Here is a 27115-nt window from a genome sequence, read left to right on the forward strand (position 1 = left end):
TGCAAATACTTATGAGCAAGAGCTAATTACACAACCATAACACACATGTACTCTTATTATAGAATTATGCAATAAAGAAAAACACATCCAGTGTGTGGCAGTTCTGCGGATGGAAACATTGTTTATGAGAGAGGTCAGTGGAGAATGGCCAGACTGGGTTGAGCTGACAGAAAGGCTAAAATAAGTGAGCGGCCGTTTACAAGACAGAACTTTTTTTTGTACTTTTTTGTACTCCACATAGATCAATGATAATGATATCAATGATACAATGATAAACCATTGAACAATGATAAATCATTGAAATCGTTTGAGAAATGGTAAAAGGCTTATTAGGTAGACATATATACTGCTCTTAAAAAATAAATGTTCTATAGTAAAACAAAAATGTGGTCACTGAATGTGCACTCGTTAGATTTCTCAGATTTGCTTTCTGTATGCAAGTGCTCACAGTGAGAGCTCCTTCCATGGAAAGTTACATGATGTGACTTCTGTGCTAAAGATGAGTAGTGTCCCTGAAAAGTCCTCCAAAAGAGCAGTGCAAAATGCATAATGTGGTAACAAGCACAAAGATTGTGAATCATTAATCCACTTAGCTTTGAGGATTTGTTTCCCTGATTACAAAGATGGGCTGAAATCAATTTGCTAAACTACTTCATCTCACAGGAATTCTGATCATTCTGAGAGCCAAATTGTAAAGGGTTTTTTGTTTTTTTTATTTATTTTTCCAGTTTTCAAATGGTCAAAAATTGTGCTTATTAAATCATAACTCAGGAACCCTAGGTCTCAAATAATGGCTTTGGCCCCGTTTGGCTTTCTTGACAGCTTAGCACAGTCTTGACATTATTCTGAATTTTTGTGAGGTTAGTGCTGAGGTAGCTTCTATCACGGCTTGCCAGTGACACCAGGGAGAGAGCAGTGTGTGTGTGTGTGTGTGTGTGTGTGTGTGTGTGTGTGTGTGTGTGTGTGTGTATATATATATATATATATATATATATGTGTGTGTGTGTGTGTGTGTGTGTGTGTGGCTTGGGGGGAGGGCTCCAGTCAGCCAGGGTCCTCGTTGCCATCTGGGAGGTATGACCCTGGAACCGAGAGGTTTCCGTGGAAACTGGCTCTAATAGAATCATGGCTGAGGTGCAGCAGGGGGCAAAAGAGAGATGGAAAGAGGGAGAGAGCGAGTTGTGTATCTGGACCCCTGCTCAGACAGACTAGGCGTGGTGAATTAAAACTGGGTAGAGGAGAGCTCAGTCAAGGTCAATTGAGAGAAAAACAAACAAAAAAAGGAGCGACAAACACAAACCAATCCAACGTGCTCTGAGACTAAGAAGGTGACAGAGAAAGAGAAAGTAAATAATCACAAATATAGCATACATCACAATATCAAAGTGTTAAGTATCTTCAAAAATGTTTAATGTATGTATTAAGTGAGCAGATAAAACATTAATATACAAAGAGAGCTGAGATGAGGTACTGGAATGAGTAAGAATCAATTTCCTAATAAACAATGTCTGCTTCTGCTTAACCACACAAGAGGACTTCAATACATATAAATCCCCTGTAGTAATTTACCATCATGCTATATACAGGATAATAAAACCTAGATAAAGTGGATAATATAAACACAGAGAGCTGAGCATGTCTTCTGGGGATCTTGCCCAGTGTTAGAAGACAGTGATCGGTAATGATGTTGGACTTAATTGAGGAGGGATTGTATAGTGCACATATTAGTGGGGACGTGTGTTGTTCGGTGTTTATTTATTTATTTCAGATAGCCTTTAATAAGGTCTTTGATAAAAGAACAACATACTGAAATTATTCTCATGGCTGGATCGGTAACCTGTTGCAAGTTTGTGAAAGGACATGCATTTACATGCATAACACCAGATGTGTTAACATGAGTTCATCATAAGTGGGAGTGTAGAGGGCATTTTGTAAATAAAGATAAATTTTGCTAAAACGTTTTATTTCCCCCATGTATGGAGATCTTTGGGAAGCCCTGTAGAATAATTTGTATTCATGATGTTTAGACTAATATGTGTAGACAAGCATATTTAAATAAAAACAAAAATAAATACATTTTTTACAAGTTTTTTTTTTTTAAATATTAAAAGCCCTGATAGTGTACATGTTTTTCCTGTGAATTTGGCAAGACACAAATTTTGAGAATGCTAATACAAGAATAAGTTATTGTTCTAAATGATGTGGCTGCAAATTGTCTTACTGAGCAGAGACAGATGGTGCATTCTTTTTTTTTCACAGCATATCATTGGCACTGGCAGAGAAATATGGTAAAGATATTTTAGTATTACTATACTGCCAATTTCAGAAGCTCATATATTTGCAGGGTACAAGTCAAAGACCTTGACGATAGGTCTTTCATTAGCATAGTGACTAACAGTAGAATCTGGCAATATAACTAAACTTTGAAAATGCAAACTTTGCACAGATTTGATTGTTCATAAATTTTAAATGAATAATAATAAAGTCCAATTTTGTGAAGTTAAGAAATAAAATGCAACACACTGTGCTGTTCTAGGAAAATAATCCAAGGCAGGGTGGAGCACATTTAATGTTATGGAGCGTCCACAAGTTCCTATTGTCACTTACAGAACATTAGATCACCTATTAATAATTGTTCCCTCCCCAGCCTATTTTTGCTCCCTCTTCAAATTAATAAAATAAAAAAAGCATTGCACTTTAACATATGAATGATTATACAACCGTTAGTTCTGGTCCACTAATTAGATTGGACAGGCGGCGTTCCAAGAGTGCAGACATTTAGTATAACAGAACTGGTACATTTCACTGTTTGTTTCAGTCCATATGTCGGTGATCGCTACATAAAATTCCAATTCAAGCAATAGTCTGTTACACTGAAACTATTAGTATACTTCCTATGGGCCATCAGTCAGTGTGTTACATAGCAGCTATCCAGTTGTGGCTTCTTTGAGAACTATTTTCATACACAAAGCAAAAATAAACAAAATATTTGGCCATATTGTATCCTCCATATTGCTACTTGATATTTCTACAATTTCTTGTTGTATAGAAGCAATATCACACATGCATTTGTGCTGTTGTACGGGAAATCGACACATCTGTGAGCAGCTGCAGCCTCGTGTCTATGGCAGAATCACTTCTGCACTGATATTCAGTGCAACAGCACTCTTGCTCATGTGATATTACTTAAATATATATTTATTGTCTAATGGTTATCTGTTTATTATAAGCCTTAGATTATGTGGTGCAACCACTATACAAGTCCCTGTCAAAGACTATGGAAAAAAATGTATTAGAACATGCACATTATTATAATTATTATTACAACAGTCAGAACTACTGTCAGAGTTGTGCTGTTATAGAAAATTAATCAACGTCTATACTGTACAGTACAGTATATACTATTATGTCCTTAGGCCAAGCAGATACCTTATAATTTTAGAAACCTTGTCATTTGATGACGATTCACACTGCACATATAAATTGCTGCTCCTCTATACCCAAAACCTCTGATTTATATATGCTCACAGGCTATGCCATGAGTGCTCAAACTAGAAATGAAACACAACCATGAAGAACAGTTCTGTATATTGGAATTTCCATTAGTTAAAAGTATTTTTTTTTTAACTTGGGGTGAATCTGACACAGCGATCACATAGTATGGCCGCTCACCCATGAGATACTACTTCAGCTCAGATTATATGAGCAGGCTCGGCTCTTTTCATTTTTCTCATTCCTTCCAGTCATAGTACAATGACAAAAATGCAAATATTGTACTATATGATATAGGCAAAAATTATAGTATGTTGTTGGTACAGCTTTGCTACCCTGACCTCTATGCGCCCTGTACATACAGTGTGCTCTTGCTGAGATATTTTTGCTGACATTGTCACTGTTGCCATGCATTGGCACGAACAATTTCATTTAAAACAAATACTTAATAACTACAGGAAATTGGGTTGTAAGGCTGCTCACACTACAAGAACACTAACCAAAATTTCAGACATGTCAGAAATCCATCAGATCATCTGACAGGTCAATCGAACATTGTTAAGGTAATTACTCGAGCAGCGCTACTCCCTCACACTTCATATAAAATGACTACTGATGCAGCTGAAATTTGGCACAGTCCTATAAAGGCTTAAATTGTAATGTCCTTTTGCCATTAGAGACAGATACATTAAATATACAACTATTAATTATTATTAAAAGAAATGGGCATGTCTTTCATACAGAGTCAATTTAACTAAGTAAGATAGGATTTAAGGAAATTGGAAAACCCAAGGTGCCCTGGCTAATTATTTTTATTCATTATTGCTTGGGAGACAAGTAGCCCCAGTAGGCTAGTGGCAACCAGTGATTTTATTAACAAACTAGGGGGAAATTTGAAGAAAAAAAAAAAAAATTCACAAAAATACTCTGCTCTCATGGATATCAAGCAATTACAACAACACACACACACCCACACCTTTGTTAAATATAGGTATGCAACAATTATTGGCACCCCTATGAACTCATATGAGAAAATATATTTGTAGTATATTCCCATTAATATTTTACTTTTTTTTTTTAGTACACAGGGGTGACTAGGAACAGGAAATTGTTCAACCATTACTTCCAGTTTCACAGGGGTATAAATATGAGGTAACACACAGGCCAAATTCCCTTAGACATTCATAACAATGGGTAAGACCAAGGAATATATCTATGAATATAGCTGCGAACACAGCTGCGGCAAAAGCTTGTTGAGCTTCACTATGGAAGTATTTTGCGGACAATATTCAAAAGCAATTGCAAACTGTAATTTTCTGCAATTTTGTGCAATTGCATTTCCTACTTGTGGACGCATAAATTGTGACATAATTCAAATGAAAATGCAAATCATGTATTACCGTTTGCATTTTCATTTACATGAACGTATAGAGTCTGCCAAATTTAAAATGGAAACGCAAAGTTTCTTTACAATTGCATTTCCCGTGCGTTTCGTGTTATGACCCCGTCATATTGAAATAACAACGATTACCCCGTTTGCTATTTCATTTCTTCCGTGTGGCATATGGAGCCAGCCAATATTCAAACCAATATTGCATTTCCCATGCCTTGCACAGAAACCTGCCAATCAGTGTTGGGGGTGGGAGTATACATTGGGGTGTGTTTGTATTTGGAAGTGATGTCACTCACAAGTTGACTACATTTTAGAGCACTTCACTGTCTCCGGAGATTCACGACACATTCGAGATTCTCTTTTCTATTTCTCAAATAACAAACACACAAAGGGCAAAATGTGTATTGTCCTACTCTGGACTGGAATGAGAACCAAGTTAAATATATTTTTTATTTTTCTCCTGTTAAATCCCCCTAAAGCTAATTTCTCAGAAGCACAGCACACCAGTGCTTTATAGTAATGAAGGCAGTAAGGGACTGTCTAAAACTTCATGACCTGGGGCAACTGTATACAATTCTACCAATAGTATTTATTTATTTATTAATTATAAGTATCTTAGACCTCGAAATTTAAAGGATGTAGAGAAATTCTGTATGGGGGAATGGTCTCCGATTCCTTGCCATGTATACTCCAACCTCATCAGGCAATATGGGACTAAGTATTGACTAAAAGGGTGACAATAATTGTTGCACACCAATATTTAACAAAGGAGTTTCTTTTTTTAACAAAATACCAAAAGGTTAAAACAATGAAGACAATTTTTCACAGCCTTCTTTGCTCATATTTACCAAGGGAGCCAATATTAGTGGAGGGCACTGCAGTTCAACACCAGCTCAGGACGTTACCCCCTCACCACTTGCAGTGGCTATGCTTCTGCGAGTTATAATGTGACCTCTAAACCCCAATTTCCTGTTCACTTCCTCATTTCATGTATATACTGTAAGCTCACAGTGTTCTGTAGTTAATTTCAAAGTCTTGCCAATTCTCGATTTGCGTAACTTCTAAGAGTTGTTCATCCACATTAGCCTAGACCTTTTGTCCATTTGTTTGATTACTCTTTGGATTATCCTCTGGTTCTGTTGTTTGGGTGCTTCATCGTGTTTTGACTGTTGCTTGCACTACCATTTTGGAGTTGGGGTTGTGTACAGGTGCTGTCAATAAAGCCTTCCTGCATAAGGATCCTAAACCTTCACCTGAGACTAATGTGTTTCACAATAGCTCAATTGTATTAAATTGGCAGTGTAGACTAGACTGATAATCATCTTTTTACCTGCAAGACCTTCTGAAGACATTTTCTTGTCTGCTCTGACCCTTAACATCATAATGGCCACAATGTGGACATACTGTATTTTAAAGACTAGCCATTAGTGCAAATATGTCTGAATTCATAGAGTGACCTCAGAACACTGAACTACTTATAATCCCAGTAGGTTTTTGCACAATACAGTAAACAGTTTTGGATGCATCTCCCATAAGCTTGCCTGTGATTTGTAGTTGTGCTTTTTTCATGGATGCACTCCTTAGAAGCAGCACTTTTGCCAACCCTCATGTTTAGATGTGGTTCACCCCATGCTTTGTCTTGGTGAATGAGTGAGTGTCTATGTATGTGTGTGTGTGTGTGTGTGTGTGTGTGTGTGTGTGTGTGTGTGTGTGTGTGTGTGTGTGTGTGTATATAGTTGTGGCTCTCCCTGTTCTATTCATCTAGTGGAAGGTCAGTCTTGCCGCACTTGTATCATTGTCAGCACGTTTAAGATCTTTATCTTTTAACTGTGTTATGCTCAACTTGTAAATCACATTAGACAAAACCAGCTACCAAATGGATAAATTTGAAGGCTTTAACACTCAAAGTATATAATAGACACATTAACAACAACAACAACAACAATAATAATTTTAAAATAAAATCAACCAGTATATAATAAAACTATGTGGCTGCATGGATAATATCAGCTCTACACCATATACACTGATACTGTAAGAATTTAGTTTGTAGACCCAACTATAAAAAGGCAGATAGGAAAGAAGAACACAGATATTCACTATTCACTTTCTCCAGAGATTTCTACTGATGATCTTAAAGAAAAGAAACTTGACAGTGCAGGAATGTCAGGTTGATAGAAAAGGCTGATAGAATTGATGGCATGCCAGTGGACACGGTGTGTGTAATGCAGTTTACACAGATGCAGTGATTTCAGATTGACCATTTGCAGACAAGCCATGAATTTCGTAGTTGCTGGCAGCCTGACTGAAAAGAGTAACTGATGTCTGAAGGGAATGAGATGATAAAAAAAAAAGAGAAAATAGGCACTGACAGCTTGTTCAGTTTTATATCTATATCTACAGGTGGAGAGGTTTGGGACCAATAAAGACCTGAGAGCTCATATTTATGTGTTGTATACGTGCCAGAAGGTGGCCTTGAACCTATAAAATGGCAGGTAATCAGTGTTCTACCTCACGGCTTTGGTCTAAACAAGAAAAGCAGTGTTCATGTGTGCCATATCTAAAGTCTGGTTTATTCATCTGCATTGAAGTGTATTAATATACTGTATTTACATCACAATGCAGAAAAGGTTAAGCGTGACTCGTAGGGGTGCATTGATGGACTGATGAGCAGTGCTTTAAAGTTCTAATTGGCTGCATTTACACTGCAGGTCTTGATGGCCAATTCCGATTTGTTGACTATATCCGATCTTCTTTTAAAAGTGACACATATCTGATATCTACATTTACACTATACACTTTGTGAAATAACCCAAGGTAGATGTCTCCGGAAAAGCTTAGGCTGAAAATGAAGTAAAAATTGTGCAATTTGCAATGGATGCAGACAAAAATATAATAAGCTTTTTATTTTACGTTGGTTCTGTAGTCATGAGCGTTTAAAAACACGCCTTCCCATCTCACCTGAAATTTCTTCAAATATGGCTTTGTTTCTGTAACAACCCTGCATTCTTGCCTGCACCGTCTCTTCGTCCTAAAGTCTCAAAAGATATACAACTTCGGCATGACTCCACTGGGTTGATCCGTTGCCCTCCATTACTCCACTGAGAGTTGTGTTTTCGTGGTTGGTGTCCACCCGAGTTGACGTCATTTGGCACAGTCACTTTTTCAATGACATACGGCTCGCATTGACAGGGGAATATCCGATCTGTCCACTTAAACGGCAGACGCAAATGCACATATCCGATTCATATCAGAGTTATTTCCACATATGAATGAGGCCTGAAACTGATCTGAGAATATCGGTATCCATGTTCTTTTTTCCTGATTACACGCTCATGGGTCATATATCTTTGCGACATGGGAGGAAAAAATCGGGAATTTGGTCACTTGAACCACATGGTGTACTGTAAATGTGGCTATAGTGTGGTTTTGCATCTACAATGATGTGCATTTGCCAGCCTTCTTTAGGACGCTGATCGGACTGAGCACCCGGAAATGGTGTGCCAAGACATTGTGACCCCTCTTGTGTTGGTTTTATGAAGGTTTCAGAATACTTTTGACATTATAATATTTTAACTTGCCTGCAAACCTGGTTTCACATTAATGGCATGCTATAACAAAGGTCCTATAAAATGGCGTGCTATAAAAGGATCCAGAAAGCACTGATGAGCAGTGAGATTAGGGAGAGATATGTTGTGCTGTGGCTCCTCTCACAAAATGCATGCTCACACAATTTACACACACATGCACTAATACACACACAGTACTATGTATATCAATTTAAAAATAATGAAATTAAATGTTTTTACATTTTAAAAAAATACCATAAAGAGCAATAAACAATAGTAAATAAAACAAAGTCAATATTTGATGTGACAAAAAATACAAAGAGTAGTCTCTGGTACAATTAGTGTGGTTATTATATATATATATATATATATATATATATATATATATATATATATATATATATATATATATATATATATATATATAAAACCCCTAAATGATCGCAGGCTATGTGTACCAAGGCTATAATTCTATGCTACTTCTATTGCTACTGTTTTTTTTGTTTTGTTTTTATATTCAGAACATTCTGTCCAGAGTAGGCTTCCACTTTCCCCTGCAATTACTCTGACAGGTCTAATTTGAGTTTTAATGGACATCTGCTACTAAGCTACATCAGCTAGCTAAGTTCATCGCTGTACTTTCTGAATCTACTGCCCCCTCATGTATGATTACCTAAACGAAATGCAGATAGATGGTCTTTGGCATTAATGCAGCAGAACCATCACAAATAAAACAATTTGATTTGCTGTGCACAACAATCTGTTCCCTACTTAAAGACCCATCACCATGTAAAGCACTTTTTGAGTGCATTCTTATTTCAAATTCTAAAAGAAAACCTGGAAATATTGGAGAATAAAACCTCATTGGCTTCATTCAGTCTCCATGATACTATTTTGTTTAGCTGACAAAGACTGTGTATTGGGAAAGCATAAACACTTACAGGCTCTGGTGTAGCTCTGCTGTGTCTCTCGATGTCCCCAACGATTGAAGGCTCTTCTCTAATGTGACCACTGTGGAAAGTAATGAATTAATACCTTGGATCTTGAATTTTTTCATTTTTCAAGTTTTATAAATTGAGCATCTAAATATTACCTTTATCTACTCACCATTAGCATTAATTTGGAAGATGTTGGAAGATGTTTCTTGGAACACATCTTGTAATTCTGAAGAGCTAACCTGTGTAGCTGCAGTAAAAACAAAACATTGCTGAATTATTTCTGAAAGATCTCATAAAGAAACAAGATATTCATTATAAATATTCACCAAAGACAATAACTATTGCATGATCTTGTAAAATTCTCATTGTTAGAAGCATACAAGACAATATGAATTATTTCACGTGACGCAAAACCTATTCTACATGGTTTGATCATATATAATAGTGCTTAATTCTTTTGCTATTTAATTTTTTGGTAAATCCACATGAATCAGATAATGATAGATACATTACTGTTTCTCGGTTATGACCCAAATGGGTCATGTGAGCATAGCTACAGTATTTCTTCATGAAACACATGACACACACATATGCACCCAGAGCAGGGGCAATCACAGAAACCCATCATCTCGATCCACTTCACAACCTTTAGCACAGGCCCAACATACAGTTGCACACATGCTCTCACACAGTGAGTGTTCTTATGGGCTTTTTTCTATCTCTGTCAGCAAAATGACTGTAATTGGCAAGCTGTTTTTCTATGCCTCTTCATCCAATGCACTCACACATAACTGGGCAAAATAGAAAATTATGTTTTGTACTGGAGAGCGATAGCAGACATTAGACACTGGGAGAAATGGGAGCAGAGAAAATCCAATACCCAAGATGTGTGTATGCATTTTTGATTAACAGTAGGATATCCTAACTGAAAACTATGTATTCATGATTATCATATAAACCTGTAAATCATACTGTATAAGGTAGATGTGATGCAGATCCCTGTTATTTGTAGACACTATATACAATGGGAATCATTTATTAATCATTTAGTAAACTTGTGTGTAGATGATGTCTTCAAGCAAACTTTACCAGAAGTTCCTGCTAGATGTACCCAAAGTGTCAGTAATGGGATTTTACTTGTATCAAGCACGTTCACAGCACAGCGGTTTTACATTTAATGACACTCACAAAACTCTGTAAAAAGCAAAGATCACAGAGAGCTGAAAACACAAACATACTAAATGTTGAAAGAGCCATTGCAGCTCATCAGCTACCATCGACATATAATAATGCTTGCTCCTTTTATAGGGTGCTACTTATTTTGTCCTAATTAAATAGCTAGTCTTATTTGTCCTAATTTATGGATTTTTTTTTTTTAGACAGAATTTCACATTTTTCTTTAATTTAATTTGTGTGCAACTAAAAAACAAGCTACTGTATTTAAACTTGCCAGAGTAATCTATATGCAATATTGCAGGAACTCATGCCAATTATATGATTTGAAGCTTGAAAAACCAGGTTCATGTTACCACGTCTCCTTATATGTACATTTTACACAATCTCAAGAGCTCTTGTGGGATAGGAGCATTTTTATGAATACCACATTTCTTGTGTTGATGCTCTTGCAAACGATTTACAAATAAATTTGTTTAATGAGACCGCTTATGTACAAATTAATAACATTTAACCGAACTACAATGTTAAGATGAAATGCCTTTCTACCATAGAAGACCAAATAACTAAAGAAACCCACACGTCAGGTATCATTCCATCAAAAAGGAGTCTCAGTAAATGTTAACCAAACACATCATCTTGATCAACAAATCCAGATGGGTAGGAAGCAGAAGGTAAGGCTTGGGAGACACATCTCAAACTCTGATCATCAGCACTGCTGCTCCCACAAATGTCCGCTCTGCAAAATTCTGTGCTCCCTGTACACCAACGGCTGTGCCTCCAAGCATAGATGCCAACTTTGCAAATTCATTGTCGGTGCTCATAACAGCCTACACATTTGTGACATCATACATTTTCATAACCTTATCCCAGACCTCGTATAAAATGTATACTGCCAGAGGCATACACTTACTTTGACAAAGAAAATGCGTTTCTGCTTCACTCCTTGGAGTTCAGGTTTAAGCATAATTAACAACAAACAATTGTTCAGTACCACAAAAATATTATTCAACCAGCACTAATTAAACAATTTATGTTTTAAAAAAATGAATATATTTTTTGCTGAAAGGCAGCTGAAATAGACTAAAAGAGAAACACCATTGCATTATATTGCACTTTTCTTTAAAAATATTTAGAACAGAGCAAATCCTTATCTAACCACTCACATAAAATATCTGACTCTGCATCAACAAACAGATCATTTTTTAAGACTTGCTTCACCTCCTCACTGTTGATGGCTGTGTCCCAAACCATATACCAGTGCACTAAATAGTATGTCAAAATTGCACACTGTGATAAATTACCATAGTAGGCACACTATCAAACTATTTAGAACACCAGTATGCACCACAGCTAGGTTTTAAAATGAATAACCTCAAGCTGCTTTGTCAAGTCGTTGCTGGTTAAGACCATATTTGTGTCTAAAACCATTGAAATTATATCCCACAACCTGTCATCCATAACAGTGTCATTTGCCTAGAAGTTTAAATAGTTCTAAACATTATTTAGTTAGTTAGTTATTTTTAATCTGAAATATCTAGGGTGATTGTGCTTCCAAGGACCCTCCTTAGATACTCTTGACGTTTTCAGATGGCAAAACAATCATCAGTCTCATCATACACCAAACAGATGGGAAGTTAAACAACTGGTTCTCTGGTGAAGTCACAACCAGCTGAAGCTGAACAAGCTTAAGACTATGATGGCTTGCCTCACAACTGCCTTCTCTAATCATATAAGAGAATACCATATCATGATTGTGAAGGATGTGGAATGATTCCTGGGAACTACTACCTACAGTAAACAGTACTAACTACAGTACCTGAGAGAGAAAGCCAATTGCATTGCTAAAAAAGCCCAGCAGAGGATCTGATATTTTACTAATTTTAACCTAACATCAAAAGTGTTGGGCCACCACTGAGTCTGTCCTCACCACATCAATAACATTCAGGTTTTGGCTTTGCAACCAACAATGGGCTGAACAGACTGCAACATGTTGGCTGAAAGGAGCATAGGCAGAAACCTGCCCACTGCCCGGGACCTGTTCAGCTCCAGAGTCAGAAGGCAGCAGAAATGATAACTGAAGACCCGTTTCAACCAGAGCACCACATATTTGAACCCCCTCCTCTTAACAATATTTATTTACTTTTTTTTCCCATTATTTACAGTTCAATAGTTGTATATAATATAGTGTGTTATATTGCCAGTGTGTTTTGTGTCCTTGGCATGTTTTTGTAATGTCTATAAAAGACCAGTAAAAGCTCAAGTTAAATCCCTTGTATATTCAACTCAAGTATACTTGGCCAATAAACAAAGGTCTGGTTATGCTTCTGATAAAATGACATACTGTACACACTAGAGGCAACAGAAAAATTTAGCTCAGTCAGCTTAGGGAAGCAACTGATGCTGATAGAGTTGTAAAATAGCTGTAAAAGTGGCACATTAGAGAGACTGGGCAAAACACTGCACTGGCATCAATCTGCGCCAGCACTGACAAACGTGTCATATTGATGATCAGAGACAGAACAGTAATCCGTCAGTGCTTTGCATATTAATCCTGGAAATGCTACAACTAGCAAACCAATGTGTTCAACAAATGAACACCCAAGGCAGAAAGACCGGACCTGAATCGAACAAGACATGGAGCAGATGGTGGGAATCGGTGCAACAGTTCCTCCCAAAGAATCAGGGAGAGCCTTGCTGGTCATGTAAACCCCCAAGCCTAAAACTGTAAGCTAACATTTTGACTTGCTGCTCATAGCTAATACTTGACCAAAAAAAAAAATCAGAGATCATCAACAGGCCTAGTAAGACAGCTCACCAAGTCTGGGAATGCCATTTTTGGAAAATACAAAGAGCCAAGAAGAATCACATTCCTTTTAGTTTCAAAGGGCATCACACTCATACATATATGTCCTGGATATTCACAGTCAAATGAGTTTGCCAAAGAGACCATAAAACTGTCAAGCATGCTCATAAGAAGGCGCTGCATGAAGGAACAGACCCGCACCGAGTTCATCTGACATTAAGAAACAGATATTTAGATATCTGCATATATACAAGTCCTGAGGAGCTTCCTGCCATGCTAACCACTCTGTATTAAACTAAGATCAAACCACTGTCTAATCTTGCTCCTGGTATTAGAATTCATATACCGACTTGGGAAGAATAGAAACCCACTACTTACAATGTGTGTATTTAATCAGAACAAATTTTCAGGAGGAACAGGTGCTACCTGAGGAAGATTCACCCAAACTTGCTTAGAGCTCAGCATTACATAACTTGAGCTCTGCTTACTGTTTTGTAGATATCCAACAGACGAGACACGGTCACGAGCAAAGTAAATGTCATTAGTTACTGTTTGAGAATCAGGGAGATTCTCTTGTCTTGTTTGACAAGATTGTCTTGTTTGACAAGGTAGCCAAAGTTGAAGCTTAGTGTGAACACACTTAGTGCTCAAGGAAAAAGATTGGATGTGGTATATTTGAGTAGCTCTGGGATTAACTGACTCATGTACTGGATTTTTCTCATGTGTCAAATAGAATATATAATCAGCCACATTTTAATTTTGTTTTTTAGCATACCTGTTTTTTGCGCTGACTTTCCACTTTTTCCATGAAATGCATATGTATGAGGGAGAGTGCTTCCATGTACCTGCTCATTTATGTTCATACAGTAGTTTTGTACATAATGCATGGTTTTCGGACAAAATGGGTTCTAATTGGCCCTGAAATCAGGCACAAAAAGCTTAGTACATCTGGTTTATTGTGTGTGTGCGCGCGTGTTTGCACGTGTGTGTGGGGGTGTGTGTGTGTGTGTGTGTGTGTGTGCACGTGTGTGTGCGCGCGTGTGTGTGTGTCACAGCTCTAGGGCTAGGTGACTGAGATTTCTGTGGCTTCTCCTGCAGAGACCAAGGTAGATGCCAGATCCCTTCTCAACCAATTATCATCATGGCACCTAGAATCCATCTGGTTGTCTCTGGAATTATGAGTCTCTGCACTACACAACTCTATCCATTCACAGAGACACATGATCAATTCAATTCACTCTGCGAGTATGGGAGTATTGATCCTTCTGGCTGCCATTACCTATATTCTTAGATTATATTATATATATATATATATATATATATATATATATATATATATATATATATATATATATATATATATAACATTACACATCTTCCTACATGAGCAAATCTAAGGAACTAGGTGGTGAATGGAAAATCTCTACATACCTCAGTAAAATTTACTGATATCAAACACATTAAACATGGTGTTTTTCGGCAGGAAGAGGAATGAGCCCAAATTGTTGGGCTGCAGGGGACAAATTAACATTTGCCTCATCTGACATGTTCATCGATACTGTAAATGCCGATTCTGCAGCACATTCAATTACACTCTCAAACCAGAATAGGACTTAATCAAAAGCTCCCCGCTCATTATACATGAGGTCAGCATCTGACTGTCCCTCCTGCAGATGAAAAATGGCAAACTCATCAAGAAGCAGAGAATGTAAATAGAAGTATTGCTCGAGTGCCTCAGGTTTTACTCTTTGGGTAGTTTCTATCTCCCTCAGTAGTACGGTATAAGATTTGTTTTGGTCTAGGTAAAAAACATAAAAAATTTAAAACATTCAACTGCTACTTTCCAAGGCATTATGAATCATTGAGAGAACAAATGCTGCTGTAAAGAAGTACTTCAAAGGCCGACCTGTGAATATACTATAATGATTCTCTATTTCTGATACTTTCAGTGTTACATATCATACCTTGGCCACAATCACAATATTGTCTTTGATGATAAAGTACACACTAACATTAGTACAATAGAGTGAATTCATGCTGTAATAACATTATTTTGGCTTCCTAATGTTTTGTTTCATTGTCAGATGTGGATGGATGATTACCTAACTTTGCTTTGCATTGTCAATTGAACTACACATAGCATTTATATGAAGGGGTTAGGGTTAAGATACGTTTTCAGTTATGATCACAGTTAGATTGAAGGCTAGTGTGATCTGGAAAGTAAAACACTCCAAATAAGTTTTTGTATCATAGGAAATACTAAAATAACGTACATACTGTATCCATTTTATGTTTAAATAACTGTGGCCAGAAGTTTGTATTGAAACAAATGAGACTACAGATGTCAACAACAGCACTGACGCCCAAGAACAGAAACAGATATTGTCTGAGGTGGGGCTAGGCAGAATTTCTCACGGCTGTTGCTCACTGATTACAGATATCCCTCACAGCCGGTGGTGTTGAAGCAGGGAAATAAAAATGCCACTTTTTGGTGGAGAAGAAGCAGCAGTTTTAGAGAGCTCGCTAAAGCAATTTACACTATTGCTAAACTTCGGTCTCCCTATCTTTCCAGATTCCTGCAAGGGCCAGTGAAGGTGGTGAAAAGTCAAACCCCCAAAACCAATGGGAATCAGACATAGCAACTGCACCAAGTCTCACAGCTGCATTCCCTATCCTAAACCTTTCTCAATTCACCTTTCACTTTCTAACTGTGGTCTGCCTTTAAAATGATTTTTAACCTGTTCTTGTCTTTGTGTTCCAAGAACTGTACTGTTTCATGGCAGTATCCTCATCAACACACACACATGTACACACATGTACACACACACACCTCTGCCCCGAGGAGCTGAGGGTAAGCTAAACATGCGTACTGCTCTTTTAACAACTCTGTACACAGCCAAATTTTAAACCCAGTTTTGCAAAGTTACCTGAAGTAGCCGAAGTTCAGCTAAGTTCCATGCAATAAATCTGGGTTACTGCACTGTGTAATTTATAATCAGTGGTGAAAATGTGTAGTGGCCTTATTAACCCAATGCTCAGGCATTCAACTGAACAAGGTGTAAGAATTGATCTTTGGTGTTGAGTGCTTTATAAATTCCTACTTACCATACAGCCTATTGAATACTTTTGGAAGGTACCTATATTTTAATTTAAATATGAACTATATAAACGGTTCATAAGGGTGTGTTAAGGGTTCTTTGGATGGTTAATGTCTGAGTTTCTAAAGGAGTTCTTAAAGAGGTGTAGATCGGTTTCTAAAAAGGAAACTCCTTGTTATAAGGTTCTACATAGGACTATTATGGGTTGTTCTAGAGGGACAAGTCAACAAACCAACATAAGGTTGTTTGTATGTCAATAGTGTTGAATTCCAGCTTCCAGTGCAGAATAAAGTGGTATAAAAACAGCTTTGTTCCAGCAGCTATTACTCAGTTGAATAAGTCATAGCAATGTTGCGCATATATATATACACACACACATACATACATACATACATACATACACACACACAAATATATATAATTTTTTTATTATGTAAACGTTAAATAACATTCATTTATTTAAGTTTTTTTATGAGGGGGATTTGGAACGTGTGCCAAGATGTATGAACTTGTCCACTACAGACCAAATCTAACTATGGATACAAATAAATTAACCTGACCTGAATATACACAGGAAATAGGCATAATCCTTCTCATGTGAATATGATTTTAGATACCACGTTATTTTTCCATATTTTTCTCATGTACTGCTACTGCATGTGTTTTTATTTTTCACATTATTAATTTAGTTTCACGTGAAATTATTCATTTTCATATTTGATTTTTTATACATCACTAATTTAATGTCACATGATTTTTACACATTTATTTATCTTAACATGTGATTTGTATATGATTTATTTTCATGTGATTGTTTTTCTCCATACAATGAATTTAATTTCACATGTGATTACTTATGCAGGATTCATTTATTTTGATATTTTACATGATATTTTACAAATTATTTATTTAATTTCATAGGTGATGTTTTACACAGGATTCATTTATTTTCATGTTTTCACATGTAGTTTAACAAATATTATTCACATGATGTCATATACCATGTTCAAATGAACAACAGTGTTTTTCACATGTAAGCACATATTGCTTACGTAATTACATTGTTATATATCTGACAAAGGCAACCTTGTCATATATCAGGCATTAGTGTTGCAGTTAAACACTTTGGACAGTTTTACTATTGTATACACCATGGTTCAGTCTCTGTATGAAAAAAGTCATTTTGAATTTACATTAGCATTGCAAAATAGAGTAGAATTTCACTGGTAATTTTCAACCTGATCTAATGAGAAATTCATATATATTACAGCTGAGAGGCAGGGCAAGGGGATTTCATTCCATGTTCTAATTTTCTGTCAAAACACAAACATACCAAATTAGTTTTAATATATAGTGTTATAAAAACCAGTTATGAGCCATTTTCAATTAGATGCATTTCTACTTGACTTCTCCCCACCCCCTGACAACGAGAAGATGTTTATCCATGTAATAATAGATCTTAATAAACCAGCACACAGATTTTTACCGTGACTTATTTTACAGCACAGTTCATTGAACCTCAGCAGGCCAGAGTTGGGAACAGTGGGGCTTTCTCTAACCTGGGTTTGATTATTGCAGAAACATTACTTTCCTTTTTCAAACTCTTTGTACCTCATGTTTGACATGAAGTACAAAGTGGCAATATTTTCCTGAACTAATGCAATCAAGAGCTGATGCAAATGTTGCCCTTTCCAAAGTATAATTATAGAATGTTTAAAAATATATATATATTTATTTTTGTCTTTGCTTTTCTTATAAAGAAAGTCTACAATATTTGTGCTACGCAAAGACATACTTTAGATATAATAAGTCTGCAAACTATAGCTCTGTTCAATATCCTTGAGTTACAGTGATTGACCTTAAATGTGATACACATGGCTCTGCAATAATTATCCACCATCAAGTATTCTGTATGCACTCAACATCTCGAAGCAAATATAAAAGCCTCTCTTTTTGCTCTCACCAGACAGCAATCATTGAACAATGCTGTCTAACATATGCCTGTGAGTGTGAGAGAGAAATAGAGAGCAACATACCTGATATCACTTTCTCTCTCATAAGTGTCCTGCTTCAGACTGCTCTTTAGCTTTGACCACTTAAGAGGCTGCTTGTGTAACCTGCCAGAGCTTCACTGTGCCTTCATTAGACTCTGCATAAGAGCATGTCTCTACAGCAAAGCTCGCAAATGAACTTCAGAGTAGGTGGAGCTCTCTGATAACCAAATAATTACAGCTCAGCTCAGGCCATATCACTAAGACTGACACAATGCATATGGTATATCATCAACAGTGATAAAGTAGTAGATCAATAGTGAGTAAACATGTCTGAGAAAATAAAAATAAATAAACAAATAAATAAACAAAAACAAAACAACATTAATAATAATAATAATAATAATAATAATAATAATAACAATAATACATAATTATGGGCTCTCAAGTGCGCAACAGAAAAGTATTCACTCTAACGTTAGCCGCGAGGAAAGGGAAGAAAATTGGCTGTGATTGTGGGTTGGAGGGGTGGCATACTCTCCAGTCAATCACAGTGACACTATCCAATCACATCTAGGCATTTAGGAACTCATGTTTGCAGATAGCACTTTCCTCCAAGTGTGTGATACTGCATTATCAGCAATTCAAAAAAGATGTGGAGGTGCCTTCGGAGGAAACACGTTTGCCCCACCCTCCCCGGTTGGTAGTAGTCATGTGATGGCAGGAAAGTTAGACAGGGGGTGGTAATTGGCAAGACGAAATTGGGGAGAAAATGGAAAAAAAAATTACAAAAATAAATAAATAAATAAAATCAGCCTACACTTTTAGTTTTTAGACAAAACTGTTCCATCTAACTGTTCCCCTGAACTGTAAACAGAATCTCTCTCTTTCAGAAAAAGCAGAACCCCTTTATAAAAAACTATTGCAGAAAACTATTCTTTTTTTGGATTATTATTATTATTAATTCTATTTCTAGATACATGTTTCTAATTTAAAGCTGGAGGTCTTGTTCTACTGGTACAAAATATTTCTTATTTCAAGCAGTTATTTCTAGAAAGACGCAAAGTCACAGAATAAGAACAAATAAAGCTGAAATATTATATTTCATTTATATCATCATAAGAAGTATCAAATAAATATATTTGCATTTGCTATGATATATTTTTTTTTAGTGAACAACCTATAATTTAGCATTCTTGTTAAAAAAAAAGGAATACGAATAAGTGAATTAAAAACAATATTAGCACATTTTTAGTGAAATGTTATAATTGATTTTATTTTATTTGAACAATCCAGACTTAATCTAAGGAGAAAAGGCCAAAATCATTACTACTGTAACTGGGCACTTTAAGGACAAATAAAAAAAAAACTAAAAACACACACCCATGTTTTACATTAAATAATAGTTCTGTGTACAAGTCTTTTACGTATAGGTTTCTTAGGTTTACTTTCCAAGTACATCTATATTTAATAAAGCACTAATTTAGTGTCCACAAGAAATTAAGTTTGCTTATTTAATTGCTAGGCTGTATTGTTTGTTCTGTGGTGACAATAGTGATTAAACTGCAGTAAGACATTACAAAAAGACATCAAAGAGGGAAATATCACACATGGGGACTTTTTATTTACACATTTAAAGACACTTTAATGAATTGCTGTGTGCAATAGTTCACTACAGTAGATACTCATTTCTGGTTTACTACTATACTAAACCATTCCTGTGCTGACAATCAGATTTTTATTATTAATATGCATTATCACTGCATATGATTACATGAAGTGTATTAATGCAATGAAATTTGGTGGCAATTAGGACTTTCATGAAGTTTGGATTTGAACTGACGTGCTGTTGCTACAGCCTGAAATATCACCCATGTGCTGTTTAGATTATGGACATACACTGCAAAACATAGCATGAATATTGTTTTGAAGTGTTTCTAGCTCAAAACCATGTTCGAAGTGCTGTTGCAATCAGATGTAAAGCGGGTTTAAGAGGTTCTCCAAACTGGGGGGGGAAAAAAGCCCTAGGCTAATGAAATTTTGCAATGTTTAAAATAGTACCCATTATAATGTTTGGTAAAAATGTTCTACAGCTCGAACTGCAACTCAGACAATTTTGTTTTGTTGTCCTGAAGCACCTGAACAAGTGAACTACATTAGTTAGAAAAATAGTTTAATTGATAAAGAGGGAAAAAATGGAAACAATAACGACAACAACAACAAAAAAAACTTTGGAGAGTGTGAACTAAAGTGTGAGTGAGGGGGAAAAAATACATATGCTGGAGGGAGCTGAAAGGTTTGGCAGCAGGTAGGAGGAGAAAGATTAGCTCAACTGACAACTCCATTAGAGACTTAACCTTAGCTTTGATCATCGCCTTAGCCTCGCTTCAGCTTAGCTAACGCCTGAGTGCTGATACACAGCAAAGCTGACAGGCTTCTGAACACAGGTCTGCTTGTGATCAAAGACCTGTCTCTAATGACTGGAGCTGCAGTTCTCAGTCGGCTCTCCTCCGAGACAGGAAGCCTCCAAATGCAACCTCACACTCAGCCCTAATCTCTCTCTCTCTCTCTCTCTCTCAAATATTTGCACTGCATATTTCACTGGTGCAGTTCAACACTAATATGATTTTGGCTTATTTTGCATAGTTTGACTTTATTTACTGTGGCACCATGTGAAGCTGTAACCTATACTGACAGTACATACAACTCTAATTTTTGAAAACAGCAAAGATTTTACTTACCCTCTTGCACCCCCTGTGTACACACAGACATAAACTGATCTATCCAAGAACTGATGATCTACTGACAGTTTCAACCTGTTAAAGTCTTGGTTTCTTTATTCAGTTATTCATCTTAAACATAGGATTCATTTACATTTGCTCTTTGGCAATTGGTTTTATCCAAAGTGACTTACAGTTGAGTTGAGCAGAAGAGCCATGATTGAGCATTGCTCAAGGATCCAACAGTGGCAGCAGGGAGTCACTGTTAACCTATACTGTAGTTTATTGAGTAAATAACTGAAAATAGCCAGTAAATTACTATAAAATAATTATACAGTATTTAACTATAATATGCATTGTCATAGGTCATTTCTGTGACATCACTTATTAATTACTTATTAACTTTATGCATTGATCACAGTAACTAACTGTAAATAAAAGGATTAAGTTATTGTAACTTTCATAAAAAAATTTTTTTTATAAAGCTGCAAAACTCATAACATCTCTTCTCTGTGCAGTGTGCGATGTCTTCAACTCTAGTGATAAAACAAGGATCTGATGCATTAAACACACATACTGTACAGGCTGATTCTGTCTGATCTCCTTTTGGGGGAAAAAAATAGGCTTTTGAAGCACTTCTCCGCTTTTAGGTCAGTCTGTCTCCCCCTTAGCATTAGTCCGTCTCTCCACTTTTGCATCAGTTCATGTGGCCTAGCTTTGGCGCTTTCTGATTAACCTGCTATAGACTATCCCACAATGAGTAAGTAAATCATTGATATTAGTGAGTGTAAATGTTCACCGTAATAAGCACAGTTGCATCTTAATTTTACAGATTTTGTCTTTATGATGTTCCCTCAACCTTGCGTCACTTAACGTAGACAACCGTCCCGAGTTAATGTTTCCCCCACATAATTAAGTTTAACTAGAACTGACTACTCCAAAATTCTTTCGTCTGTTCATGTTAGTGGGTCAACAGTAAAGTACATACAGTAATGACAGGATTTTGATTGGATGAACTAATCCTTTAAAGGGAAAAATCTGTTTATGGAAATATTAGCAAAACATTGTCTTATGTGGTTGTATTTATAGTTGTGTAAGTATGTGACTGAAGTGTGTTTAGCCAGATATAGAAGACTTTCAGCAATATGGGGATGCTATGTGATGACTTCAGGTGATTAAATAAATAAATAATAAATAAATGGCGCACTTATATAGTGCTTTTATCCAAGGGGCTTTACACTGTGTCTCATTCACACACATACACTCACACACCAATGGTAGCAGAACTGCCATGCAAGGCGCGAACTTGCCAGCAGGAGCAACTTGGGGTTCAGTGTCTTGCCCAAGGACACTTCAGCATGTGGAGTCATGTGGGCCGGGAATCGAACAGCCAACCCTACGATTAGTGGACAACCCGCTCTACCACCTGAGCCACAGCCACCCCATTAAGATTAAGATTGTATTTAGATTGTCCTTTGGGTAACTTTATTTTTCTTCAGTGATTTCCTCATCCTGGCCGTACAATGATGGAGACACTGCACTTCTGAAGTTAATAATATGGATCTAGTAATCTATATTTATTACCTCATTACCTTTTTATCAATCTTTTATCTTGAATGATTGTTTCTTTAGATTGTTATTGATTGTTACCACTAGTGGACCTACTATGTAGCAGTAGTTAGTACTATGTTAAATATTTACTAATATAATATAATATTTAATAATGCTGCTGGAATGTTTATATTGTGTTATTATATTGAGTACATTGGTCAAGTTACATAAAATGTGTTTTAAATAGGTTTCTATTTTGTTATTAGTAGAGATGCACCGATACAAAATTTCAGTCGATACTGATAAGCGATTATTCAGAGTGATATCGGCCGATACAGATAGTCCTGCCTTTAATACCTTCTTTTAAATTAATTCAACAATTCTGAAGGAAATGCAAATAAAAACTTTATTCTCTCCATTTCAACAAGTTGTTTCACAGTAACTGGTCTCAAACAGAAAACACATCTCAAATTAACATTAATACATTAACTAAATTCTGAAGATTAAAGTAAGATTTCTTAACTTATTGAATGCTATTAATTCATATTAACAGAATTAATTGACTGAATTCTTAAACAGCTCCTGATAGGCTCACATTCACTCATCACAAACAAAAGCATTTTACTTCATCACTGAATATCAAACTGGTAATATATAATATAAACTTTTTTATATATTAACATTAACTGGATATGAAATATACTATTCTACAAATATATTTTTCTGTGCAATATATACTTTGTCAACTCATCTTCATTTAAATCTTTCAACGGTGTACTGGCGCTTTAATAAAGCGCGAGCAGCTCGAGCAACACAGCAAAAAAAAAAAAGAAAAAAACAACATTTACTCGACGCTAAAACTCTCGCTTCACAGCTGCTCATGTCCGGTGTAAAATTTTAGCAGTGCAGAGCTTTCAGAGATTACAAACTGCAGCTTTGTCGTCATTCCACACAAGAGACATCATCTTTACAAACAGCATGAAATCGATGTGTTTTCCCGCCCTCTTTTGATTGACAGGATATAATCAGCCCTGATCATCGGATGTTTCTAAACTATCGGCCGATGGCAGACAGCGTGGAAAATTGCCTTTTTTTCCCCCCTTGGTGCATCTCTAGTTATTAGCCTGAAAATATTGGTTAAGTTACCTGAAATGCATTTTATAAATGTCATATTATGAATTCATACACTGTGCTTTTAATGTTTGTTTATTGTTAATGTAATAATTTATATTTATTATTGTAGTTACAATCAGTAATGCTGCTGGAATGTTTATTTTTATGACATTGTAATGGACTGTTATTAGGATTACATAGGATAACCAGTAAGTTAAATGTGTATTCGTGTTTAATGCATCATTACATGTATTCATGTATTTTTAACATGTTCATTATTTTATGGTCATAATGAGTAACAATTACTATTTTACTATATATAAAAATATATACAGTATGTATATGAAAATATACCAATATAATATATTTTAAAGTATGAATGAACTTTTTTTTTAATTAAAAATAATAACATGTTGCCAGTATGTTACTGTAAAAAATCCTTGTAAGGTCTATTGTACTAATCACTATATAATAAACTATTGTGTTGATTAAAGTGCACTACTTTAGTAACTAATATTGAATTACTATGCTGACAAACTGTAATGACCTCCTATTTTGAACCATTATATTTTCTATATGCATAAGTGTCATACACTGTCCTTACTGTGTCCTTATTAGAATGATTACTGAGCTGTTAAAGTAACATTTGATTACTTACTGCAAAGTTAGTAAGTATTTAAGCTTTAATTAAGGTACCATATTGTAAAGTGTTACCAATTAAATTAGTCAGAGAAATATAGGAAAAATATGGCCATGAAGAATTAATGAGTCCTGGGAGTTTAACGAGTTTGTGCCCATTGAATTTTTGTGTTTCAGTCAATGTAATCTGTAGGTTTCAATAATGATCACAGTTGTTAGACTGCTATAAAATTTTGAAAGAAAGCTGTTATTTAAGAAAGGGAAAAGTGAAAAAAATCAAGTGACTGTGCAAGGAAAATGAGTAAATCAATAAGCTTCTGTCAGATGAAAAGTTTATTTAGAGTCCTCACTATTTTTAACGTTATTTTAACATTATTACAAAGTAGTTCACAGCTTTACAATGGTTTAGTAAAATATTTAAAAATTTTAAGCTAAACTGCCTTTATATAACTTATTCTTAAACAGGAATTTGGGGGGGGGGGGGGGGGGGGGGGGGCACAGGGGAACGACTCCAAACATTAAAATAGCTGTTGCTTAATATCTCATTTGTTTAGGGAAGGATTACTGCTAATGCTATGAGCACAGTGTACAAAACATTCTCTCTTTATGAGCATAAGAAGGAATGTCAGGTTTATATCCTGTCCTGCAAAGTGTTTCATATGACTCATTGAGCAGAAATGGAGCTTACACCAGAGAGATGGCTTGTCATTACGCAGCAACTTTCACAGACATATGATGAAACTTATATTAAGTATAAGTGAAGGTGGATTTAGTATCCAGGTCTGCACTGTCTTAATGTATTAGTGTTTATATTCTACATGACAGCAGATAGCTAGTATAGATACCCTCACCTTTAGTGCCTCCTGATGTGTATTTTCTCTGAGGTACATTTGAAAATACTCTTTCTATGTAAAATATTAATAATAGCAGACTGTGATTGATTGCTAGAATGTTGGCATCATTAGCTGATCAAAAAAGATTTAAAGCATTTTTTTGAAAGACTTGCTGATGGATTTGTACCTTTTTCACAGCTTCATACTGTTCTACAATCAATCAGAGCCCTTTCTTAATGTCAAAGTGTTTTTGTCCCCATTGTAGTGTTACTCTGGAAGCCTCCATTATACTTTTGGCTGTTATTGCAAGAGATATAGTCATTGTCATAGATGAAATCAAAGCAAATTTGGAAGTCGATTAACAAGCTATGTGACTTTTTATATTCCATCATATTTTATTCAGTGATAATGACTGATATGAATGTTCTTTAAATGCTTTACCATCTATAATTTTCACTTATTTGTTTAAAGATTCTAAAATGCTTTTTTTATATATATAATCACACAGCACTTAAGACTTTGTAGATCAGTAAGAAACAAACAAAAAATCTGTTTCAAATTTGAAGCATAAGATGACAACATAAAAGCGGGCTTTATAGTATGTTTCAAGGCACCTTATTCAAAATGTTGTCACAGACAATAGCTGCTACACTCCAATTCCTGATTGGAAGCTTTTCTTTATTTAACAACGTTAAGGGTGCATTATATCAGCAGACAAGATGGCTTTATTGCTTGCTGTACATTGTCATTATGCAAAACATAACTTTCAAGTTGCTATTTGTCAAGCTTCTTTGGATTAGTCATAAGTTACATTTCATAAAAAGCGATCCTGAAATGGAACAAATGCAAAGTAATGACTACCGTATACTACAGTGAAAAATCAACAGAGTACTACTTTCAAAAATCATCTGCTTTTATACACATCCTCAGTGTCTTTTTGCAATCAAGGACCTGTTTAACTGTAAAATAAACACCATGGACTGCCTCAGCTGTTGTTTCATGAACACAATCCAACTATTCAAATATTTGGCTCATTGTTCAAATGTGTATAATAATATTACAGCTATTTACTAAAGCCTTAAGAGCTTCTTATTCCTAAAAAACCTATTCAATTCATATAACCAGTCAAATATATACAATATAGACTGACCAGCCATAACATTAAAATGACCTATCTAATATTGTGTAGGTCCCCCTTGTGCCACCAAAACAGCTCTGTTGAGGTATGGCCACAAAACATTTTAAGGTGTGCTGTGGTGTCTGGCACCAAGATGTTAGCAGCAAACCCTTAAATCCTGTAAGTTACGAGATGAGGCCTCCATGGATCAGACTTGTTTGTTCAACAAATCCCACAGATGCTTGTTTGGATTGAGATCTGGGGAATTTCTACACTGGTTGTCCTTCCTGGGACAACTTTTGGTAGGTACTAACCATTGCGTACCAGGAACACCCCACAATACATCACAATTTAGCCCTGGTCAAAGTTGCTCAGATCCTTATGCTTTCCCATTTTCCCTGCTTCAAACACATCAAATTCGAGAACTGACTGTTCACTTGCTGCCTAAAATATCCCACCCCTAGACAGGTGCTATTATAATGAGATAATCAATGATATTCTCTTCACCTGTCAGTGGTTTTAATGTTATGGCTGATCAGTGTATGCAAGAACCATGTTCTTGTATTTGCTTTTATGTGTTTTGTTATATTTTGGACTACTCTCTGGCATTGGTTTCGTGATACCATTGAGCCTTGACCTCTGTCTGAATCTGAAACTTGTTTCTTGGTTGTGTTTTGGACCG

The 27115-nt window shown here is 35.9% G+C and overlaps 1 protein-coding gene across 1 annotated transcript in view; it reads right to left on the reverse strand.

Moving 5' to 3' along the window:
- Positions 1-27115, reverse strand: part of tsnare1 (T-SNARE Domain Containing 1) — a 104257-nt gene that overhangs the window by 46024 nt on the left and 31118 nt on the right. The window contains exons 3-4 of the mRNA XM_053634489.1: positions 9562-9639; positions 9396-9465 (exon numbers count right to left, since the gene is read on the reverse strand). Of these exons, the coding sequence (XP_053490464.1) occupies positions 9396-9465; positions 9562-9639 (148 nt within the window). The remainder of the gene's footprint in view (positions 1-9395; positions 9466-9561; positions 9640-27115) is intronic.

This window comes from Ictalurus furcatus, chromosome 1 (assembly GCF_023375685.1).
Source record: "Ictalurus furcatus strain D&B chromosome 1, Billie_1.0, whole genome shotgun sequence".
NCBI classification, from domain to species: Eukaryota; Metazoa; Chordata; class Actinopteri; order Siluriformes; family Ictaluridae; genus Ictalurus; species Ictalurus furcatus.